Source organism: Nicotiana tabacum, chromosome 15, assembly GCF_000715075.1.
Source record: "Nicotiana tabacum cultivar K326 chromosome 15, ASM71507v2, whole genome shotgun sequence".
Lineage (NCBI taxonomy): Eukaryota > Viridiplantae > Streptophyta > Magnoliopsida > Solanales > Solanaceae > Nicotiana > Nicotiana tabacum.
In genome coordinates, this window is record NC_134094.1 from 27,884,852 (window position 1) to 27,907,022 (window position 22,171).

The window sequence follows — 22,171 nt, forward strand, 5'->3', positions numbered from 1 at the left end:
GATGGCAATTGAACCTTATTAAAGCAATACAATCTAATGTTCAAACAACCCGGTCACAATTTAATTAAATTAATATTTTTTAATATTGATCGTGCATCGCGTAGGTACAACTACTAGTTATTAGTAAAGAGAATAAGCAGTTATCACGTAATCTACAACCCAATCAGCAACAGCTAGGGGTGTGCATTATTCGGATAAACCAAAAAAACAAATAGAACCAAGTTTGTTTTTTATTTGGTTTGGTTTTTTGGTTTGCTTTAGGGTAGATTTAAAAGATTTGGTTTGGTTCATATTTTTAAAAATAAATTTGCATCAGTCTGTCCCAATATGTGGCACTTTTTATATTTCGAAATTCAAATTTCCTTATTTTGACCGTGTGTCTGAATATAAAATCTTTAAGCTTTTGAAATAAAATTTACATAATTGAAAACTATGTAAAAAGCACTATAAATCATAATAATTAATAATTTAAAATATTTAAAAGACATATAAAAAAATTACAGTTAAAGACTCAAAATTCACACAAATTGAAACGGGGTGAGTAACGTATAGAACTAAAAAGAAAATAGAAAAAGAGGCAGCAAAAAAAAGGAAAACAATATCAAGGCATGGCATAGACATAAAGGTTAGTTTTGATTCTACCCTCTCTCTACCCATTTTATTTTTTAAATTTTAAGTACTATCTAAACTTTCTCCTCATAAATCTAAAGAAACAAACAAAGGAAAATAAATTATTCCATTTTCCACCAAAGATAGAGAGAAAAGGACTTAGCATAATTTTAAAAATTGTGTCATAATAAAGCAAAGTTACAGGAAATTCGGGTAACATTCTTTAAACTTTGTACTTAACCTCTTCTTCTTCTTCTTGGTCTTCACCTTTTCCTGCATTTTCTCTACAACAATGTTCCCAAGAGCTACAATTTGCAGATCTTTTCCAGGTAAATTTTTCACATTTTTAAGTACCAAAATTGCACATTTTTTGGGTTTCCAAATGTAATTCTTGTGAATTATAGCTCAAAAATTGTGAACATGTTCAAGATTTTAGTGTTTTCCTTTTCTTGGAAACTGTTGGTTTTCTTTCATTACCATTTTAGCTAAGCAGTGAAGATTTTTCCCCATAAGAGGAGAAAAAATAGCATTTGAAACCAGGGGCTGATCTGAGCACACTCATAAATCCAACAGTTGTGGACAGGGGTCAGGGCTGAAGCTATATTTGGCCAAGGGTGGTCAACTAAACACCTTTGGCCAAAAAAATATATTGTGTAATAGAGTAAAATATTACTTGTTATTGAATATTATTAATGGGTAAATTTATGAGTGGTAATTCAACTTTGTATTCATTACCCAAAAGTCATTTTTCTTTTTTTTGTTAGGTAAAAATCTGTGACGACCCGGCCGGTCGTCTTGAGAGTTATAGCCCCGATCCCCTATTTAACTGCTTCTTCCATATCTATTTTTGCTATTGTGACTTGCCGAGAGGTTTCATTTTTTTTTTTTGGAGTGTTTTGGGACACTTAGTCCCTAAATTGAGGTTTAAGCCTTAGGATTGGCACCGTAGTCGGAACTGTGTGAAGACGACTCGGAAATGGAATTCCGTCGATTCCGTTAGCTTCGTTGTGTGATATTGGGTTGAGGGACGCGTTCGGATTGTGTTTTGGAGATCCGTAGCTCATTTAGGCTTGAAATGGTGAAAGTCGAATTTTTGAAATTTTGGGCCGGTAGTGGAATTTTGATATCGGGGTCAGCTTCTGATTCCGAAAGTTGAAGTAGGTCTGTAGTGTTGAATATGACTTGTGTGCAAAATTTGAGGTCAATCGGACGTGATTTGATTGGTTTCGGCATCGGTTGTCGAATTTGGAAGTTTCAAGGTTTTTTAAGTTTGAATTGGAGGGTAATTCATGATTTTAGCACTGTTTGATGTGATTTGAGGGCTTGACTAAGTTCGTATGGTGTTTTAGGATTGGTTGGTATATTTGGTTAAGGTCCCGGAAGTTCGGGTGCTTAACGGACTAGTTTTTGAACTTGAAAGATGGCAGATTTCTGGTGTTTTTGTTGAAGACAATTCTTCATCGCGTTCGCGAGAAAGGTCCCGCGATCGCGTAGAGCATCTGGGAAAGGCAGCTGAGGTTGTTCTTCGCATTCGCGACGTTGTTCCCGCGTTTGTAAAGGTATGGAATACTAAGGCTACGCGTTCGCAATAAAGACCACGCGTTCGCATAGAGTCAACGGTCAGATGGGTTCCAGGCATGATAGCTTACGCGTTCGCGATGAGTGTCCCGCATTCGCATAGAGTCAGGCTAGTTGAGCTTCGTATTTACGACCCGTACATCGCGTTTGCGATGAGTATATTTTGGTCTGGAGCGCTTGTGCTTCGCGAACGCGAGGCTTTAACCGCATTCGTGAAGAAGGGCATACCTGGGCAGAATTTAAAGTTCAAAAACGAGGGTTTTGAGTTCATATCACAAAATTCAATTGGGAGCTCGGTAGAAGACGAAATTTCGAGAGATTTTCAGAGGGAGTCATTGGGTAATGATTTTTAATTCCTTTATTGTTATAACCCACTAATCTATCATTAATTTTATTATTTAATTTCGAATTTGGGGTGTAAAATTGGAAAAATTGAGAAACGTTCTTAGACCAAATTTTGGGGGTTTTGATCGAGATTTTGGTATCGGAATTGAGTGAATTTAGTATGGTTAGACTCGTGAGTGAATGTATGTTCGTATTTTGTGACTTTTACCCGATTCCGAGATGTGGGCCCGAGGAGGCTTTTTGAGCGATTTTTTAATTTCTTGCGTTAGCTTTAATTTCATTAGCTAAATTAGATTCTTGTAGTTATATTTATGCTATGTAATTGATTTTGGCTAGATTTGGGCCACTCGGAGCCGGATATTCGCGGGAAAGACATTGTGACTGATTGATTGAGCTTGGTTCGAGGTAAGTGGCTTACATAACCTTGTGAGGAGAACTCCCCTTAGGATTTGGTACTGTTTGATATGTGAGCGTTGGGCTATTTGTTGTAAAATTTCATTTTCACTAAGTCATACCTTGTTTTCTCCTTAATTGAAACACACTAGCATATGTAAATATCCTGTTTAGACTAGGATAACATGCCTACTTGTTTAACTGCCTATTTGAACACTGTGCAGTATGTTTAGTGAAATTTTCTTCTTTTCTTGACTTGAACTTAGTCTAAACTGTAGGATTTCTTGCTGTAACTGTTTTTTCGGTGGGTTGTGCTGCATATTTATTTTGGGACTACGGAACGGTATTCCGGGAGATCCCCCTGCACATTTACGTTTGGGACTACGAGACAGTATCTCGGGAGATCCCCTGTTGTTATCACCGTGTTTTGAGCTATTGTCTTTCATTGATTCTATTTCTGTTAGATTTCCGTATTCATTTTACTGTGATATTTCATTCTGTCTTATTTCATTATATGTATACCAGTAGGGTCCTGACCTGATCTCGTCACTACTCGACCGAGGTTAGGCTTGTCACTTACTGGGTACCGTTGTGGTGTACTCACGCCCTTTCTTGCACATGTTTTTCGTGTGCAGATCCAGGTTCATCTTACCAGCCTCATCACTAGTTGCAGTCGTTGCTGCTTATTGGAGACTTCAATGTACATCTGCTCGCGCCTGCAGATCTTCGGAGTCCCCCCTTTATCCCCCTATATTCATTTTGCCTTCTTTATGTAGAAATGATGTATAGAACGGTTAAGACTTCTTAGTAGCTTATAACTTACGGTATTCCGGGTTTTGGGAATTGTTTTGTACATTTTCAGAGGTGATAATTGTATATGCACGAGTGGCATTCAATTGCTTATTAGATATTTGTTACTGTTAGTAGTTAATGTTCGTGTTTTTGCTTCATTTCCGCAAAGTGTTAGGCTTACCTAGTCGTAGAGACTAGGTGCCATCACGACGGTTCACGGAGGGAGAAATTGGGTCGTGACAAATTGGTATCATAGCTCTAGGTTCATAGGAGTCGTGAGTCATAAGCCGGTTTATTAGAGTCTCGCGGATCGGTACGGAAACGTCTGTACTTATCTTCGGGAGGCTATGAAACTGTTATGAACAAACATACTTCTTTGATTTCCTTGTCGTGCGAGTTATTGGCATCAAATTCTGAAAATTTTCTATTCTATTATTTCTCACAGATGGTGAGGACCCATACCAGAGGATTTGACGACAAGGCACCCGCGCCCCTGCTAGAGCCGCCAGAGGCTGGGGCCGGGGTAGAGTACGACCACGCAGTGCAGCCAGAGCACCCGCGTGAGCTGCGACAGAGGAGCCCCCAGTAGTTCCAGCTGGAGGGCAGGCACCGGAGGTTCCTATTGCTGCACTAGCCCTCCAGGAGACTCTAGCCCAGTTCATAAGCATGTTCAACACCTTAGCTCAGGCTGGATTGATTCCGTTAGCTCCCACCACATCTTAGGCCGGGGGAGGGGCACAGACTCCTGCAGCCCACACTCCTGAGCAGAGGGTCCGGGTTGATCGGCCCCTAGAGTTCATTCCTATGCGCCCGGTAGCCCCGGTTCAGCATGAGACTAGGAGAGCCGCTTCTGAGGCGGAGCAACTCAGACTTGAGAGGTACCGGAAGTACCACCCACCTACCTTCAACGGATTGGCTACAGATGATGCTCAGGGTTTTCTGGAGGAGTGTCATCGTATTCTCTGTACTATGGGCATATCGGAAATGAGTGGGTTTCTTTTACCACTTTCCAGCTTAGAGGAGCAGCCTATCAGTGGTGGCGCGCTTATGAGTTGAGTAGTACGGATGAGGCAGATTCACTTATATGGACTCAGTTCTCGAACATATATTTGAGAGAGTATGTCCCTCAGAGCCTCAGGGATGCCAGGGTGCTATGATTGTGTCAGAGTATGCAGTCCGCTTCAGTGATTTGGACCGACATGCACCGGCCTTGGTTTCCATAGTTCGAGAAAGGGTTCGACGATTTATTGAGGGACTTCACCCAGTATTAGGATTAGTATGGCCAGGGAGCTGGAGATGGATATTCCTTACCAGCAGGTTGTGAGTATTGCTAGGAGATTGAAGGGCATGCTTGCCCGGGACCGAGAGGAGAGAGAGGCCAAGAGGTCTCGCGAGACTGGTTCTTATTCTGGAGCTCGTGCCCCAGCAGATCGCCATGGTAGGGGTTATGTGGGTCGCCCCATTCATTCAGCTCTTCCAACTTCCAGTGGTATTCCAGCCCCTTCTAGGCCCCAAGAGCCTTATTATGCTCCGCCAGTATCTAGTTTGCCTCCTTCTCGTGGTACTTTTAGCGTCCAGTCCAACAGACCTGGCTCGAGTTAGTCACAGCAGCCACGCCCTCCAAGGGATTGTTTTGAGTGTGGCGACACCCGCCATATGGTGAGGGATTGTCCCAGACTTAGGAGGGTTGCACCTCCACAGACTTCTCAGCCACCACGTGCTCTACCAGGTCCTCAGGCTACGATTCCAGCACCATCTACCGCCCCAACTACTCAGCCAGCTCGAGGTGAAAGTCGGGGAGGTCGAGGTCGCCCTAGAGGGAAAGGCCAGGCCAGGTATTATGCTCTTCCGGCTCGTACAAAGGTAGTTGCTTCCGACTCTGTCATTACAGGTATTGTTCCAATCTGTCATAGAGATGCGTCGGTATTGTTTGAATTAGGCTCTACGTATTCATATGTGTCCTCTTATTTTGCCCCATATTTGGGCATATCTCGGGATTCTTTGAGTTACCTTGTTTATGTGTCTACTCATGTGGGAGATTCTCTTATTGTGGACCGCGTGTATCGGTCGTGTTTAATTGCTCTTAGTGGGTTTGAGATCAGAGCCGACTTATTGTTACTCAGCATGGTAGATTTTGATGTTATCTTGGGCATGTACTGGTTGTCGCCCCATTATGCTATTCTTGTTTGTCACGCTAAGACGTGATGTTGGTTATGCCAGGCTTACTGCGATTAGAGTGGAGAGGTACCTTAGAGTATACTCTCCGCAGAGTTATTTCATTTCTTAAGGCTCAACGAATGGTTGAGAAAGGGTGCAACGCGTATTTAGCTTATGTGAGAGATGTCAGTATTGATACCCCTACAGTTGAGTCAGTTCCAGTAGTGAGGGATTTCCCAGATGTGTTTCCAGCTGATCTTCCGGGCATGCCGCCAGATAAAGTTATTGATTTCGGTATTGATTTGTTGTCGGGCACTCAGCCCATCTCTATTCCTCCATACCGTATGGATCCTCTTGAGTTGAAGGAGCAGTTCTAGGAGTTACTTGATAAGGGCTTCATTCGGCCCAGTGTGTCACCTTGGGGTGCTCCTGTCTTGTTTGTGAAGAAAAAGGATGGTTCTATGCGTATGTGTATTGATTATCGCCAGCTGAACAAAGTCACAGTGAAGAATAGGTATCCCTTGCCTCGTATTGATGACCTATTTGATCCGCTACAGGGTGCCAAAGTGTTTTCCAAGATTGACTTGCGATCAGGTTATCATCAGTTGAAGATTCGGTTGCCAGATATCCCAAAGACTGCTTTCAGGACTCGGTATGGCCACTACGAGTTCCTTGTGATGTCATTTGGGCTGACCAATACCCCCAACAAGCTTTATGCACTTGATGCAAAGTCTGTTCCGGCCCTATATTGATTCTTTCGTCATCGTATTCATTGATGACATTCTAGTGTATTCCCGGACTCGGGAGGATCATGAGCAGCACTTGAGGACGGTGCTTCAGATTTTGAGAGAAAAGAAGTTGTATGCAGAGTTCTCAAAATGTGAGTTCTGGTTAGATTCCGTGGCATTTTTGGGTCATATTGTGTCGAGTAAGGGGATCAAGGTGGATCCGAAGAAGGTGGAAGCAGTGTAGAGTTGGCCCAGACTTTCCTCAGCTACAGAGATCCGGAGTTTCCTTGGTTTGGTGGGGTATTACTGTCGGTTTGTTGAGGGATTTTATTCTATTACATCACCTATGACTAGGCTGACCCAGAAGGGTGCTCCGTTCAGGTGGATAGAGGAGTGTGAGGAGAGCTTTCAGAAGCTCAAGACAGCTTTGACTACAACCCCAGTATTGGTATTGCCTTCAGGTTCGGGGTCTTATACAGTTTATTGTGATGCGTCGCGAGTTGGCCTCGGTGCGGTGTTGATGCAGGATCGTAGGGTGATTGCCTACGCATCCAGATAGCTGAAGGTGCATGAAAGGAACTATCCTGTCCACGACTTTGAGCTAGCAGCTATTGTTCATGCCTTGAAGATTTGGAGGCACTATTTGTATGCCGTTCCTTGTGAGACCTACACTGATCACCGGAGTTTTCAGCATCTGTTCAAGAAGAAGGATCGTAATTTGCGTTAGAGGAGGTGGGTAGAGCTGCTTAAGGATTATGACATTACCATTTTGTACCATCCCGGGAAGGCCAATGTGGTGGCCGATGCTTTGAGTCGTCGGGCAGAGAGTTTGGGGAGTTTAGCATATCTACCAATAGCAGAGAGGCCCATGGCATTGGATGTTCAGGCCTTAGCCAGCCAGTTTGTGAGATTGGATATTTCTGAGCCGAGTCGAGTATTGGCTTGTATGGTCTCTCGGTCTTCTCTTTATGATCGTATCAGGGAACGTCAGTATGATGACCCCCATTTGCTTGTCCTTAAGGACACGGTCCAATACGGTGATACTAAGGAGGTCACTATTGGGGAGGATGGTGCATTGAGGAAGCATGCCAGGTTATATGTGCCCAATATGGACGGTTTGTGTGACTTGATTCTCCAGGAGGCTCACAGCTCGCGGTACTCCATTCATCTGGGTGCCGTGAAGATGTATCAGGACCTGAGGCAGTATTATTTGTGGAGAAGGATAAATAAGGACATAGTAGAGTATATAGCTAAATGTCTAAATTGCCAGCAGGTGAAGTATGAGTATTAGCGACCGGTGGGTTGTTTCAGAAGATAGAGATTCCGGAGTGGAAATGGGAGCGGATCACTATGGACTTCGTTGTTGGACTCCCAAGGACTCAGCGGAAGTTTGATGCAGTTTGGACGATTGTGGACAGGCTGACCAAGTCAGCTCATTTCATTCTTGTGATGACTACCTATTCTTCCGAGCAGCTGGATCGAATTTACATTCGTAAGATTGTCAGATTTCATGGCGTACCGGTATCTATCATCTTTGACCGGGGCACGTAGTTTACATCGCGGTTCTGGAGAGCCGTACAATAGGAGTTTGGTACTTGGGTGGAGTTGAGCACAGCTTTTCACCCTCAGACGGACGGGCAGTCGGAGCGCACTATTCAGATTCTTGAGGATATGCTCCGTGCGTGTGTGATGGAGTTTAGAGGTTCTTGGGATCAGTTCTTGCCACTTGCGAAATTTGCCTACAACAATAGTTATCAGTCCAGCATTCAGATGGCACCGTACGAGGCTCTGTTTGGTAGGCGGTGTCGGTCCTCAGTGGGTTGGTTCGAACCGGGAGAGGCCAGATTATTGGGTACGGACTTGGTTCAAGATGCCTTGTAGAAGGTGAAGGTGATTCAGGACAGACTTCACACAGCCCAATCCAGACAGAAGAGCTATGTGGACAGGAAGGTTCGCGATGTTGCATTCATGGTTGCAGAGCGGGTCCTGCTTCAGGTTTCGCCTATGAAGGGCGTTATGAGGTTCGGAAGGAAGGGCAAATTGAGCCCAAGGTTTATTGCCCCCTTTGAGGTGTTGCGGCGAGTTGGGGAGGTTTCTTATGAGCTTGCCTTACCTCCCATCCTAGCAGGAGTTCATCCGGTATTTCATGTTTCGATGCTCCAGAGGTATCACGACGATTCGTCTCATGTGTTGGATTTCAGCTCAGTCCAGTTGGACAAGGATCTATCATATGTTGAGGAGTCAGTGGCTATTTTGGACAGGTAGGTTCAGAAGCTGAGGTCAAAGAACATTGCATGAGTAAAGGTTCAGTGGCGGGGTCAGTCGGTCGAGGAGGCGACTTGGAAGACCGAGCAAGATATGCGCAGCTGTTATCCTCATCTTTTCACCGCTTCAGGTATGCCTCTATACTCGTTCGAGGACGAACGATTGTTTTAAGAGAGGGAGGATGTGATGACCCGACCGGTCGTCTTGAGAGTTATAGCCCCGATCCCCTATTTAACTACTTCTCCCGTATCTATTTCTGCAATTGTAACTTGCCGGGAGGCTTCGTTTTAGTTTTTTTGGAGTGTTTTGGGATACTTAGTCCCTAAATGGAGATTTAAGCCCTAGGATTGGCACCATAGTCGAAACTATGTGAAGACGAATCCGAAATGGAATTCTGTCGATTTCGTTAGCTTCGTTGTGTGATTTTGGGTTTAGGGGCATGCCCGGATTGTATTTTGGAGGTCCGTAACTCATTTAGGCTTGAAATGGCGAAAGTCGAATTTGAGCTACGGACCTCCAAAACACAATCCAGACATGCCCTTAAGCCCAAAATCACACAACGAAGCTAACGGAATCGACAGAATTCCATTCTATAGTCGTCTTCACACAGTTCCGACTACGGTGCTAATCCTAAGGCTTAAACCTCTATTTAGGGACTAAGTGTCCTAAAACACTCCAAAAAAACCAAAACGAAACCTCCCGGCAAGTCACAATAGCAGAAATAGATATGGGAGAAGTACTTAAATAGGGGATCGGGGCTATAACTCTCAAGACAACCGGCCGAGTTGTCACATCCTCCCAATCTTAAAACAATCGTTCGTCCTCGAATGAGTATAGAGACATACCTGAAGTGGTGAAAAGATGAGGATAACGGATGCGCATATCTTGCTCGGTCTCCCAAGTCACCTCCTCGACCGGCTAACCCCGCCACTGAACCTTTACTGATGCAATATTCTTTGACTTCACCTTCCGAGACGTGGGCCCGGGGAGGCTTTTTGAGCGATTTTTCAATTTCTTGTGTTAGCTTTGATTTCATTAGCTAGATTAGTTTCTTATAGTTATATTTATGCTATGTAATTGATTCTGGCTAGATTTGGTCCACTCGGAGCCGGATATTCGTGGGAAAAGAATTATGACTGATTGATTGAGCTTGGTTCGAGGTAAGTGGCTTGCCTAACCTTGTGTGAGGGAACTCCTCTTAGGATTTGGTACTGTTTGATATGTGAGCGTCGTGTACGTGAGGTGACGAGTACGTACATGGGCTATTTGTTGTAAAATTTCGTTTTTCACTAAGTCATAACTTGTTTTCTCCTTGATTGAAACATACTAGCATATGTAAATATCATGTTTAGACTAGAATAGCATGCCTACTTGTTTAACTGCCTATTTGAACTCTGTGCAGTATGTTTAATGAAATTTCCTGCTTTCCTTGACTTGAACTTAGTCTAAACTGTAGGATTTCTTGCTGTAACTGTTACTTCAGTGGGTTGTGTTGCATATTTATTTTGGGACTACGGAACGGTATTCCGGGAGATCCCTCTGTACTGCATATTTACTTTGGGACTACGGAACGATATTCCTGGAGATCTCCCTGTTCTGCATATTTATTTTGGGACTACGAAACGATATTCCGGGAGATCCCCCTGCACATTTACGTTTGGGACTACGAGACGGTATCTCGGGAGATCCCGTGTTGTTATCACTGTGTTCTGAGCTGTTGTCTTTCATTGATTCTATTCCTCTTAGATTCCTGTATTTATTTTACTGCAATATTTCATTCTGTCTTATTTCATTATATGTATACCAATAGGGCCCTAACCTGATCTCGTCATTACTCGACCGAAGTTAGGCTTGGCACTTACTGGGTACCGTTGTGGTGTACTCACGCCCTTTTCTGCACATATTTTTCGTGTGCAGATCCAGATTTATCTTACTAGCCTCATCACTAGTTGCAGTCGCTACTGCTTATTGGAGACTTCAAGGTACATCTGCTCGCGCCCGCAGATCCTCTGAGTCCCCCCTTTATCCCCCTATGTTCATTTTGCCTTCTTTCTGTAGAAATGATGTATAGAACAGTTAAGACTTCTTAGTAGCTTGTGACTTACGGTATTCCGGGTTTTGGAAATTGTTTTGTACGTTTTCAGAGATGATAATTGTATATGCGCGAGTGACATTTAGTTGCTTATTAGATATTTGTTACTGTTAGTAGTTAATATTCGTATTTTTGTTTCATTTTCACAAAGTGTTAGGCTTACCCAGTCGTAAAGACTAGGTGTCGTCATGACGGTTCACGGAGGGAGAAATTGGGTCGTGACAAAATCATTCAATTTTGTGTTCGTTACCCAAAATTTTACTTTTCTTTCTTTTATTATACAAAAATTATATTAGTATGCTCTAGTTATCACAATAGTCATTTTGGCTAGAATTTACAAACCTTTCACCTGAAAAGTCTATTATGCCCTTGACATTATAAATCCTCTCATTTATGCAACACCTTCTATATTATATGCTATATAATATATTTTTACCTAGGTATTTTCTTATAATTAAAATAATTTAATATTTTTTATTTATTATTTTTATAATATATTTATACATTTAAATTTTTTCTTAACAAATGTATGAGTAACATTATTAAAGTTATTAGTAACATTGCTTTGAACAAATCTCAAGTCCATGTTCTTAACCATGCTTAATGAAGTATTTTTAATGAAATTTTTTATAAAATCAAAGCTCACTGATTTATTAGCCAAACTATACTCATTAATCCAATAAATAAAATACTTACATTTAGCACAATGGAATATATAATACTTCAAATAAATAATATTAACAGATAAAGCTTTAAAAAACTTAATATTAAACACAAATATTTTTGAAACTTTTTCTAAAATTCTTATTAACTCTAAAAATGTTTGAATATGATTAAACAAATTGAGTTCCATGAAAAAATTACATATACTGATATATCATAAAAATAATAAATAAAATAATATAAAGTTATTTTAATTATAAGTAAAATACCTAGGTAAAAATATATTATATAGTATATAATATAGAAGGTATTACATAAATGAGTGGATTAACGCCAAGGACATAATAGACTTTTCAAGTAAAAGTATTATAAAATCTTACCAAGGTGACTTTTGTGATGAATAGAGCAAAGTAAAATAATATTTGTGTAACAAAAGAAAGAAAAATGACTTTTGATTAATGAAACAAAGTTGAATGACTTTTATGTAATAAAAAAAAATCACTTTTACGTAATAAACATAAAGTTGAATGACCGCCTGTGAAAATTACAATGACCACATGTGAAAATTACTCTGTTATTAATACTATGTTACTGCATCTATTTTCAAGAGACAACAAAAGGGAAAATGAATATGTTATTAATACTATATTGTTGTGGTTGTTGTATACACTCACTCAGTCGCACAAACACAAACATGAAAACAAAAACATTTATTTTATCCAATTAATTAATGGTATAGTTATAAACCTAAGTCCTAGTGGAAATAGTTTATTTTTTAGCTAATATGTCATTCTTCATTTTATTTCTTTTATTTGTGTGGTTTATCTTCTCTTTTTGAGCATAGCATTAACCTATGCAATTTCTAGGGTATGCAAATCTTTAATTACACACAAAAAATGTTCTCCGCTCTGCCTTCTTATTAGTCTTCTTTCTTCTTCTTAGGTCAAGAACTAGCTGTCCTAAAGCTTAAATCTAAAGCCCTGTGAAAAACTACCTGTTTTAGCTCAAATGAAGGTCAGTCTCTTAAAAATGAAAAAAAAAAAATTCTTTCTGTTTCAGTTTATGTGAATTTTTTACTTTTTGAAAATCAATTTGATTATTAATTCAATATTTTAAATTTAATATTTAAATATCCAAAACTATACGGGAAAAAAACTATAAGTTCTACCTTAAGAGGTTGAGAGCTGTATATTGTAAAGATAAAAGCAGTGTCCCTATTCTCTTAGCATAGATATTTTTTGGTCATTTCTTTAAATTTTGTATTTTTTGGAACTTACTGATTTTTGTGGCTATGGTTTTGACTGTTTTTCTACAGTATAACACAGAGCTGTGGCGCTGAGAAGAGTTCTGAACAAATACACAGGTCCTTTGTTTTGAAATCACCGCAGAAAAAAGAAAAGAAAAAAAGAAGCCTTCTTTTTCCTATCTCCTCTACTTCTGACATTTTGAACAAAGCCCTATATGTAGCTGAACGTGATATATCAAACCGCAAAAAACGCCTTTTTACACAAACACATACTATTATTTCCTTTCTCTTTATATAAAAGCCAAAGTACTGTTGTAATCATGATCAATGCAAAGGACATCCAAATCCCACGTCTACATACAGTCCCCCCAACTGCACCCTCTTACACCAGCTCATGTTTTTCTCTTTTTCTTCATTTCTAAACCCTAAATCCCAAATCCACATATAAAAAAAAAAAAAAAAACCTATAGTACTACTTAGTCTCAAGAAACTACTTTTGTGAGGTGGGGTTTTCTTGATTTTGGAAAAATTGTTTGAGAAAAGGCATGAAAGTTGTAGTATGGAGATTGAGGAGATTCAAGCTCAAGAGTGTAAGTTTCCAAGAATTAGCAACAAGATAGGGTACCGAGATGAAGAATTAGATGATGTAGGCGAAGTAAAAAAGAGTAGTTTTGGTGATATTGGTAAACTTTATGGGTGGCCTTCATCAAGAATTGTTAGAGTATCTCGTGCATCAGGAGGGAAAGATAGGCATAGCAAGGTTTGGACTTCAAAAGGGCTAAGAGATAGGCGTGTTCGCCTTTCGGTTAATACAGCTATACAGTTTTATGATTTGCAAGATCGGCTCGGCTGTGATCAGCCGAGCAAGGCCGTGGAGTGGCTGCTGAAAGCTGCCGCTCCTTCTATTGCTGAGCTGCCTCCTTTGGAGGGATTTCCAGATGCACAGCAGCTCAGTGATGAGAAAAGGTCTAGTGCTGGGGTCGAGCCGGGTTTTGATGCAGCTGATGTTGAATTGGATGATGATGATCCGAATTTCAACCAGCAACAACAACAACAACCTTGTAGTAGCAATTCTGAGACCAGCAAAGGTTCTGGATTGTCACTTTCTCGGTCCGAAAGTCGGATCAAGGCAAGAGGACGAGCAAATGAAAGGGCGGTGGAAAAGAAAAAGGAGAAAGAAAAAGAGTCTGATCATCACCAAAATATGCACCCTAGCTCTTCTTTCACCGAGCTATTGGCAGGCGGTATGAGCAACAATAACAACAACAACAACAATAGAAACACCAGTCCTATTCACCAAAACACGCAGAGGCAATGGTCTACAAATCCCTTGGAATACTTTACCTCGGGACTATTAGACCCATCATCTACTCGTGGAATCGACAACTCTACTGGCTTCTCGGGTCAAGTTTATTTGGGAAATCCTCTACAGCCATTAATAGCGGTGTCTTCGCCAATGTTTAGCATTTCAGGAGACCATCAGCCCGAGCTGCAGCATTTCCCCTTCGGCGGTAACAACCTAGTCCCGGTTGTGACCGCCAATGGGGAAAGCAATACCCAGAGCAATACAAGTAACGAGTACAATTTGAACTTCAGCATTTCTAGGGGGACCCTTCAGTCCAATTCTTCTTCTACTTCACCATCTATTTTGCCTCATCACTTCCAGAGGTTTTCTCCTATAGATGGATCTCAAAGTTTATTTCTTGGCACTACAATGGCAACTGCTGCTGCTCCTAATGCTGCTGCTTTATATGATGCCCCTTTACAGCTCTTCTATGGCAATGGCTATAACCATTCAGATCAGAAAGGAAAAGGAAAGAACTAAGTTCATTAAAAAGCCCCATCTTCATCTAAGGTAAATATTCAGTTCTTGAACTCTATTCACCTTCCCAAAAAGACTCCATTTTTCTAAATATTTTCTCTTTGAATAAAACTCGGTAACGTTTGACTTAACCGGTAAAATTACTGTCATGTGATTACGGATTCGAACCGTAAAAATAATCTCGGTACAATAGATATTGTGATTTGATCCTTCACTTCACTATACCCGCATATAACGAGAGCTTAGTGTGCGGGCTTCTCTTTTTTAAATAAAACATTAGTATCTTGGGGGTATTTCCTTCTTAGAATAATGTGTTTTAGTACTATGAAATGTCTTTATTAGATTTCTTGGTTTCATAAAAAGTTAATAAGACTATTGGGGGATGTGTTTTTTGCTTTTAGGGATCGGCTGGGTTGTCTCTTAGTTTGTTATGTTGAATATGGTTTCCTTCTTGCTTAGCATGTCTGTGACAGGTGTTAATAGCTGGAATGAAGGGAACTTTAACAATGGTGGAGGTATTATTAATGGCTATAGACTAGAGATGCTGCTTCTTTTTAAATCCATATTTATTTTTGTCTTTGTTTAGTTAGTGTCCCACAAAGATGTCAGTGAACATTTAAACGCCCATAACCAAAGCCAACACTTGTCAGTTTCAACGGCGCTCGTTGTCTTTGCTTTGATGAGAGCACTTGTCTTAGGGTTAGGAAAGCTTTGGATTTTGAGTTCTTGCTTAGCTAGGTCAAATAAAACCTAAGATCCTATTTAGACCTATATTTTGTGTTAAAGTGCAGACAAGATTATAATAGATGACTAGCTCTAGAAATATTTTACGTTTTGTCACATTGTGTGAGATTTATTTATGTTTCTTTGTTTGATAAGTGGAATTTGTAAATTCAAAATTTTGAAATTTTGGATCACAAACGTCACTTGTCAAACAAAGATAATCCTCACACAAATTATCACAAGTTTGTGTCTGAAGATTATAGTGACTAGCTCAAGAAAAATATTACCTTATGTCTCACACAATTAACACAAGTTGTGTGAGGATTTGTCTGGACAAGTGAAATTTGTGAACCCAAAATTTTGAATTTTTGTGTCACAAACACTACTCGTCAAACAAAAAAATCTTCACACAACTTGTCTCAGCAGCGAGTGATGTGCAGTTTAGATATACTTTATGAGTTCATATTTTATCGCTTATAAAATATAATATTTTAAGTGAAAAAGTGTACGAACTAAATATAAATTGAATTTGAAACCATTAGTGACTGGCCTCCAAAAATTTCTCGGTTATAAAAAAACCAACTATGACAACTGGCTGGTAAGAGCTGTTTTTATGTATTAACTCTGAAGATTGATATTACAACGTCATAATGAATAGGTAGAAGTATTGTCAAACGGCAACATAAAGTAAGTCTTTTTGGACATTATAGAGTAGATAATTAATATTTTATTTATGAGATATAATAAACAGAGAGAAAATATAGCTTAGATAAGGAATCAGTAGTAGTTATACAGTTGATACTAAACAGTAAAATTGAAATTTTGGCTTGTAAAATTTCCAATTAAATTTTGCTTAAAAATGAAAGTCCCAATGGTTTCATTGCAACATACAATGTCATGTTTCTTACAAAATGTTTGCATTATTGAGTCAAAAAAGGTTTCTCCATATTTGTTTATTTTTCTTTTTTATAAAAGATGGAAAATATAAGGATGAGATCTAAATGGCTAGGAAGGAGGATAGATATATATAGCTAATTATTCACTAAAGGTTCTTGCTAACTTGGAAAATGTTATACTCTATCCGTTTTAATTTATATGATATAGTTTGACTCTATACGAGTTTAAGAAAGGCATCGAACAGAGAAATTTATTTTGAGATTGATATTGTTCTTGTTCAAGAGTCAAGACTGTTTTTGCTATTTGTGTATGTGGATTTCTGATCAGTTTGCTTGCACCTAGCTACACTAATCCATCGTATACAAACTACCTTCAAGTGCATATACAGATAACTTTTCCATATGAAAAATGTTCACCTAATGTCGCCTTTGTTGGGATTCAAATATTGATTCCCAAGGTTATTGGTCTAACTCTTTCAATTGCTAGGTAACTCCATTGAGTAAGGCATCATCAAATTTTAGGACGAGAGTCATGAGAATAAAATATATTGTCAGGCCTCAGTGTATACGTTTATGTTGTGTTAGGATCGGGATCCGGATCAGGTGATGCGGATTTTAAAGCAGCATTATAACAACAATGACAAAGTTAATGCAAGTTGATAATGATGACAATTAATGCAGATAAAGAAAACACAAATTTAACGTTGTTCGATCAATGTGACATACATTCATAAGTAGAGAGGAGCAAATTTACTATACTAACAAGAATACAAAAAAAGTATAAAATTAGAATAAATATTTTAATTAATTTCAAATACCCTAAGAAATTAATCCCACGAAAACACTCACAAAGGAATTCACAATTCACACAAGCAAAACAAGAACATACTCTCTGTTACAAAATAGTGCATAAGATGCCACTTTTGTAATACTTCTTGCTATCTATGAATTGGTGTGTTCTTCAAATAATGAGAATCGCCTCTATTTATAGCAAGAGACTCTTGGCCTCAAAGTTGCTACTGGAAAGATGTTATGGAAAATATCATGACAAAGTTATCCAACCACATATTTCAAACTTTGTTCGTGAGTTTAATTACCTCTCAGTTAAGTTTTTTTCTTGGGTGAAAAAATAGACTTATGCCTATAGTGGGATATACCCTACTCAGAGGCGGAGCCATAGTGTTAGCTACGGGTTCGGCCGAGCCCAGTAGCTTTGGTTCAAATCATGTACGTATTTGTCTTAAAATTTTTATTAAATATATACAAATTATTAATTTAGAACTCAGTAACTTGAAAAGATTAGGACCCCGAACTCATAAGTTTGAAATCTTGGCTTCGCCTCTGACCCTACTAAAGCCAAAAGAAATGACCGTATTACAAATCTTCACCTTGACCTAAATTTAGCAAATAAAATAAATTTGTTGCACCTTTATGCAAAAGCCCTTATAGGGTAAATCCTAATAAATTGGTATCAGAACTGAATCTAGCCAGGTTAAAAAATAATGGACGAGGAATTTGTTGTTACAGCCAAAACAAAAAAGTAAAATTAGGTATTATTTTAAATTTCTCAAATGAGTTTTAATTTGAAGTAGCTACATAAAGTCCAGTCAGATTTGTTAGGATGAAAGTAACTCGATTAGATCCGGCTCTTAGCTTGTACCAATTCGTTAGGATTTAGCCCACAAGAACTTTTAAAGAGAGGTGCAGCAAATTTTGCTATATTAGAAAAAATTAGATCAAGGTGGACATTTGTAATATAGTTATTTCTTTTGGCTTTAGTGGGATCCATCCCACTATAAGCATAAGCCTATTTTTCCTTCCAAAAACAAAAAAAAAGTGTGATCGACAGATAATTAAACTTGGGGACATAGTTTAAAATGTGTGGTTGGTTTGTTTTGTCATAATATTTACTATGGCATCATCTCAGCTATAGCAAGCTTGAAGGACATAAGTCTCTTGCTATAAATAAAGGAGTTTATCCTCATTTGAAGAACATACCAATTCGAAGCATTACATGTTGCTTAAGTTTATTTAGAACATGTGGAGACAATTGATGTCTTTGTAATTAATATAGCCAATTTTACTTTGTTTACATGTAAATAATTGATCTCTGAGTAAAATATTCACATTCAGTATGCATATTAATGAGTTGCAGAATTTGGTGCAAGCTAGATTTTAGCTAGCTATGCTTACATTGCATGTTTCATTACTAACTTGAGTTCTATGATTTGTGAGTATGCAATCTTTGTTATGGATTTTAAAAAAAATATACAAGCAGCAAGAAAGTTGAAAATAGGATTGAAAAACTGTCTCTAAAATTTTATTAATCATAGGGCTTTAAATAGCCAAATAAATAAAGTAGAAGACTCCTCCTACAACTAAATTACTAAACTCTTACTATAATTAAAATTCGGAATCTTCTAGCAGACTCCTCCTAAAACTAAACAACTAATTATTCTAGAAAACAGTAGCAGTAACAGATGCAAAATCCAACACTCCTCCTTGCTTCTGTTACTGCAGTCTAAAGAAAGTCATCCTCAATTCCTTCTTTTGCTATTAGTGCTTGTGCATGAGCATCTTTGAACTTGCACACTTTTGTAACATAACCTTTTTGTTTGCAATTTTCACATAATGCATCAGGTCTCCACCAACAAAATTTTTTTAAGTGTGTTTTCTTTTTGCAATATTTGCAATAAGGATAATCACTTTTTCTTTTTGGTGTTTCGCATAAAAAATACCCTCAGTAACTTTGTCTTGTCTGAAGGCCTTTCTTTGCTCTTGTGCTTGAAGAACACTTATTAATTCTGCAACAGAGATGGTAGAGAGATCTTTAGACTCTTCCAGAAAGGAAATTTTGGATTCAAATCTCTCAGAAATTGTCACAAGAATTTTTTCAACTATCCTGTTATCTTTGAAATCCTCGCCAAGTAACCTGATTTTATTGATAATTAAAGAAATTTGGTTAGAATACTTAGCGATGGTCTCATCATCTTGCATTCTAAGAGATTCAAAATCTCTTTTCAAATTTAAAATTTGATTTTGTCTGCCTCGTTCATTTCCTTGATACTCCTGTTTGAGTGTTTCCCAAGCTTCTTTTGCTGTCTCACATGCAATGATTTTAGAGAAGATCGAATCTGCAACTGAATTTTGAATTATAGTTTTGACTTTGTATTTTTTGGTTTTCTCATCCGAGTGAACTTTGATTTGGGCAAGAGCAGGATTTGCAGGAAGTTGTATAAGTTTGTCTTCTATTACAACTTCCCATAGATCATAAGCTTCAAGATAAGATTTCATCTTCACTGACCAAATCTGATAGTTTTCACCAGTGAAAGTTTGTGGGGTATTCAAAGAGAGACCGCTGGTTGCCATTGTTAAAAATTTAGTTAAAAATCGGTATGAGTAAAAATGCGTATGGTTTAAAAGTAGTTGAAATTGGTTGTTTTTCAGCAAATTCAGAGATCCGTCAAGATCAATGGAGGCTCTGATACCACTGTTAGGATTGAAAATCTGTCTCTAAAATTTTATTAATCATAGGGCTTTAAATAGCCAAATAAATAAAGTAGTAGACTCCTCCTACAACTAAATTACTAAACTCTTACTATAATTAAAATTCTGAATCTTCTAGCAGACTCCTTCAAAAACTAAACAACTAATTATTCTAGAAAACAGTAGCAATAACAGATGCAAAATCCAACAATCTTTATAGTGGAAGCTATTATATCTGGCTAAACCAAATAAAGATATGTTAATGCAGATTTGGGAGTTCTAAGTAATGTGACAATATTTCATTTTTATTCTTTTGTTCTTTCTATGCTAAAGACATCTAATGGAAACAGAAGCCAGGCACTTAGAATGTTTGATCATTTATATCCATTTGTCTGAATAACTGGAAATAGATCATTGCTCATCACAAGCTCTACTCTACTCAGCTCAACTATGCTTCTATTCAAAACTAGTTGGGGTCGTCGATATGAATACGAATACTCTACAGAGTTGGAACCAGTAGCTCATTTGCTTTTAAATACTCATGCAATTTATTTGAAATTAGGAATTCTCTAAACTAGAGATTATCTAAATCCCAAATGTATCCTTACTTGGACCAGATGTGAGTACAACTAGTAACTTTCTGAGCCTTTACCTCAATTAGTTAGTACTCCTATTAGCTATAGCTATCCTTTGCTTCTAATATGTTCGTTTTTAATTAAGTTTGCATTGATTCGAGATATGTAGCTCCGTTGGAACAAACTCATTTCTAGATTAGCAAGTAAAAAGTCTTAAGTACCATTTTTAGTGTCAAATATTGTCTCTTTTTTTCCTTGCTTCTACCTTTTCTTTTCCTTTCTTCTTTCTGGTTTCGTTGTTTTAATCCAAAAATATCATTCTAACCAGAGCTTTTACTCAATCTGTTCTCAGCTTCTCGTTAACCTGCAAAAGACTAAATCCCTGATTCTCTTGTTTTGTTGGCTTCATCACTGTTTATGCTTAATCACCGAGATTTTCCCTTCTAATCCTTTTCTACTTCACCCCTCGTTATGTTATACATGGTGGGGCAAACCTCATTGAGGACACTGAGTTCCAAGGGGGAGAGGGGGTTGAATGTGATGCCCGTGACGGAGGGCAGGCTGATGAGGGTAGGTCAGGCAGGACTTGCAGACTTCTAGGCAAGGGAAATGAAAGTGAAGAACTTTACAAGGCATGACACAAGTTCACAAGATACGCGTGCTTTTGGGGCTCGAGGTGGCGTAGCCAAAAAAGACGAATGCGTGCAGGCCTAGGCCTAAAGCGGATGGACATGGCCTAAAGCGTGCGGGCATGGGCTTGTGTCGTAACTAGTAACAAATATGGTGTGTGTGTATATATATATAAAATGAATCGTTCTTCCATTATAATTTGACAACACTAAATTTTTATTCTTTTGCAACCATAAAGAAAAAAGACATGCACAACATATGAGATGCATTTTATATTATAATAGGGAAATTTGGTGCACATAACCCGTTGGACTCACTTTTTGCCTAGTATCACTAACCAGGGATTTTCTTGAGTTGATTGTTTTCATTAGCCTATATTTTCGTGTACTGTATCAGGATAACTATTCTATCGGATGGTGACATTGTTATTGGTGTTAAATATTTACAGGTCAAAGTGGTTACCCAATTTTATGTAAATTATTGTTCTCATAATTCATACATTTATCTTCAGAGAATGAGTAGACTTGGTTAATATATTCCCTTTACTTTCTCAAAACCATTTTTACTGTTATCTGAAACTATATTGGCTTTTGTTACTCATAATTGATACAGGGAATTGAAGATGGAAGCAACAACTAAGTCCCAAAGGGAGCATGTTTTTCTCATTTTGAGTACTATTTCTTTTTATACCCCCGACAGCAGTTTGTGCACAGGTTTGAAACTCCGGGGATGTATGTCTGCCAAGTTATGTATTTCTAGTGAGACATAACTTTTGTTGTATTAAACCTAAGATGCTGGATTTTGCCAACTTCTTTGAACTGGTTTCGTTGTTCTGGGTTGTAGATTATCTTCGAATTTGATAATTTCTATAAGAAATGAGCAGCCGATGATTGATGTTGACTTCATTCTATTATGCATCTTTATTTGCGTTTAAAGTCTCAAAAAAGCCCTTCCTTGTATGGATTTAATTTATATGCACCGACATAATAAGTGTATTCTTTCTTGTTTCTTTATTCTAAGGGTCTTCTAACGTTGCCTCCTTTGGAGGTTTAATTTCGTCGTTTATACAGAGATCCCTTGTTAACCTTATTTAATTTATGTGAACCTGTTTGACTCGGCACGGAATTTAAGAAAAATTTTTATGTACGTGTTTCACAAGTAACACCCTAAC

At 38.5% G+C, this 22,171-nt stretch overlaps 2 protein-coding genes and 1 long non-coding RNA gene across 3 annotated transcripts; 2 read left to right on the forward strand and 1 right to left on the reverse strand.

Annotated features, from left to right (window-relative positions):
* The first annotated feature begins 675 nt into the window (after positions 1 to 675).
* LOC142169882 (uncharacterized) lies at positions 676 to 3,856 on the forward strand. Its single transcript, XR_012699516.1, has 3 exons — positions 676 to 938; positions 2,869 to 2,937; positions 3,561 to 3,856. It is a non-coding gene; the product is annotated as an uncharacterized LOC142169882 (long non-coding RNA).
* Positions 3,857 to 12,502: 8,646 nt separating this feature from the next.
* LOC107799751 (transcription factor TCP2) lies at positions 12,503 to 21,905 on the forward strand. The gene is made up of 3 exons (XM_016622896.2): positions 12,503 to 12,636; positions 12,938 to 14,723; positions 21,613 to 21,905. Exon 2 carries the CDS (start codon positions 13,428 to 13,430, stop codon positions 14,691 to 14,693), a length of 1,266 nt encoding a protein of 421 aa, XP_016478382.1. The 5' UTR covers positions 12,503 to 12,636; positions 12,938 to 13,427; the 3' UTR covers positions 14,694 to 14,723; positions 21,613 to 21,905.
* On the reverse strand, positions 18,831 to 19,678 carry LOC107799750 (uncharacterized). Its single transcript, XM_016622895.1, has 2 exons — positions 19,048 to 19,678; positions 18,831 to 18,916 (listed from the first exon to the last, which is right to left on the reverse strand). The coding sequence occupies exons 1-2, from the start codon at positions 19,676 to 19,678 to the stop codon at positions 18,831 to 18,833; spliced, it is 717 nt and encodes a 238-aa protein (XP_016478381.1).
* Positions 21,906 to 22,171: the final 266 nt, after the last annotated feature.

Coding starts and splice junctions, on each gene's coding strand:
- LOC107799751 (XM_016622896.2), top strand. CDS start 13,428: ATGGAGATTGAGGAGATTCAAGCTCAAGAGTGTAAGTTTCCAAGAATT.
- LOC107799750 (XM_016622895.1), bottom strand. CDS start 19,678: ATGGCAACCAGCGGTCTCTCTTTGAATACCCCACAAACTTTCACTGGT. Junction 18,917..19,047: donor ACAAGACAAAGTTACTGAGG/GTATTTTTTATG, acceptor GCAAACAAAAAG/GTTATGTTACAAAAGTGTGC.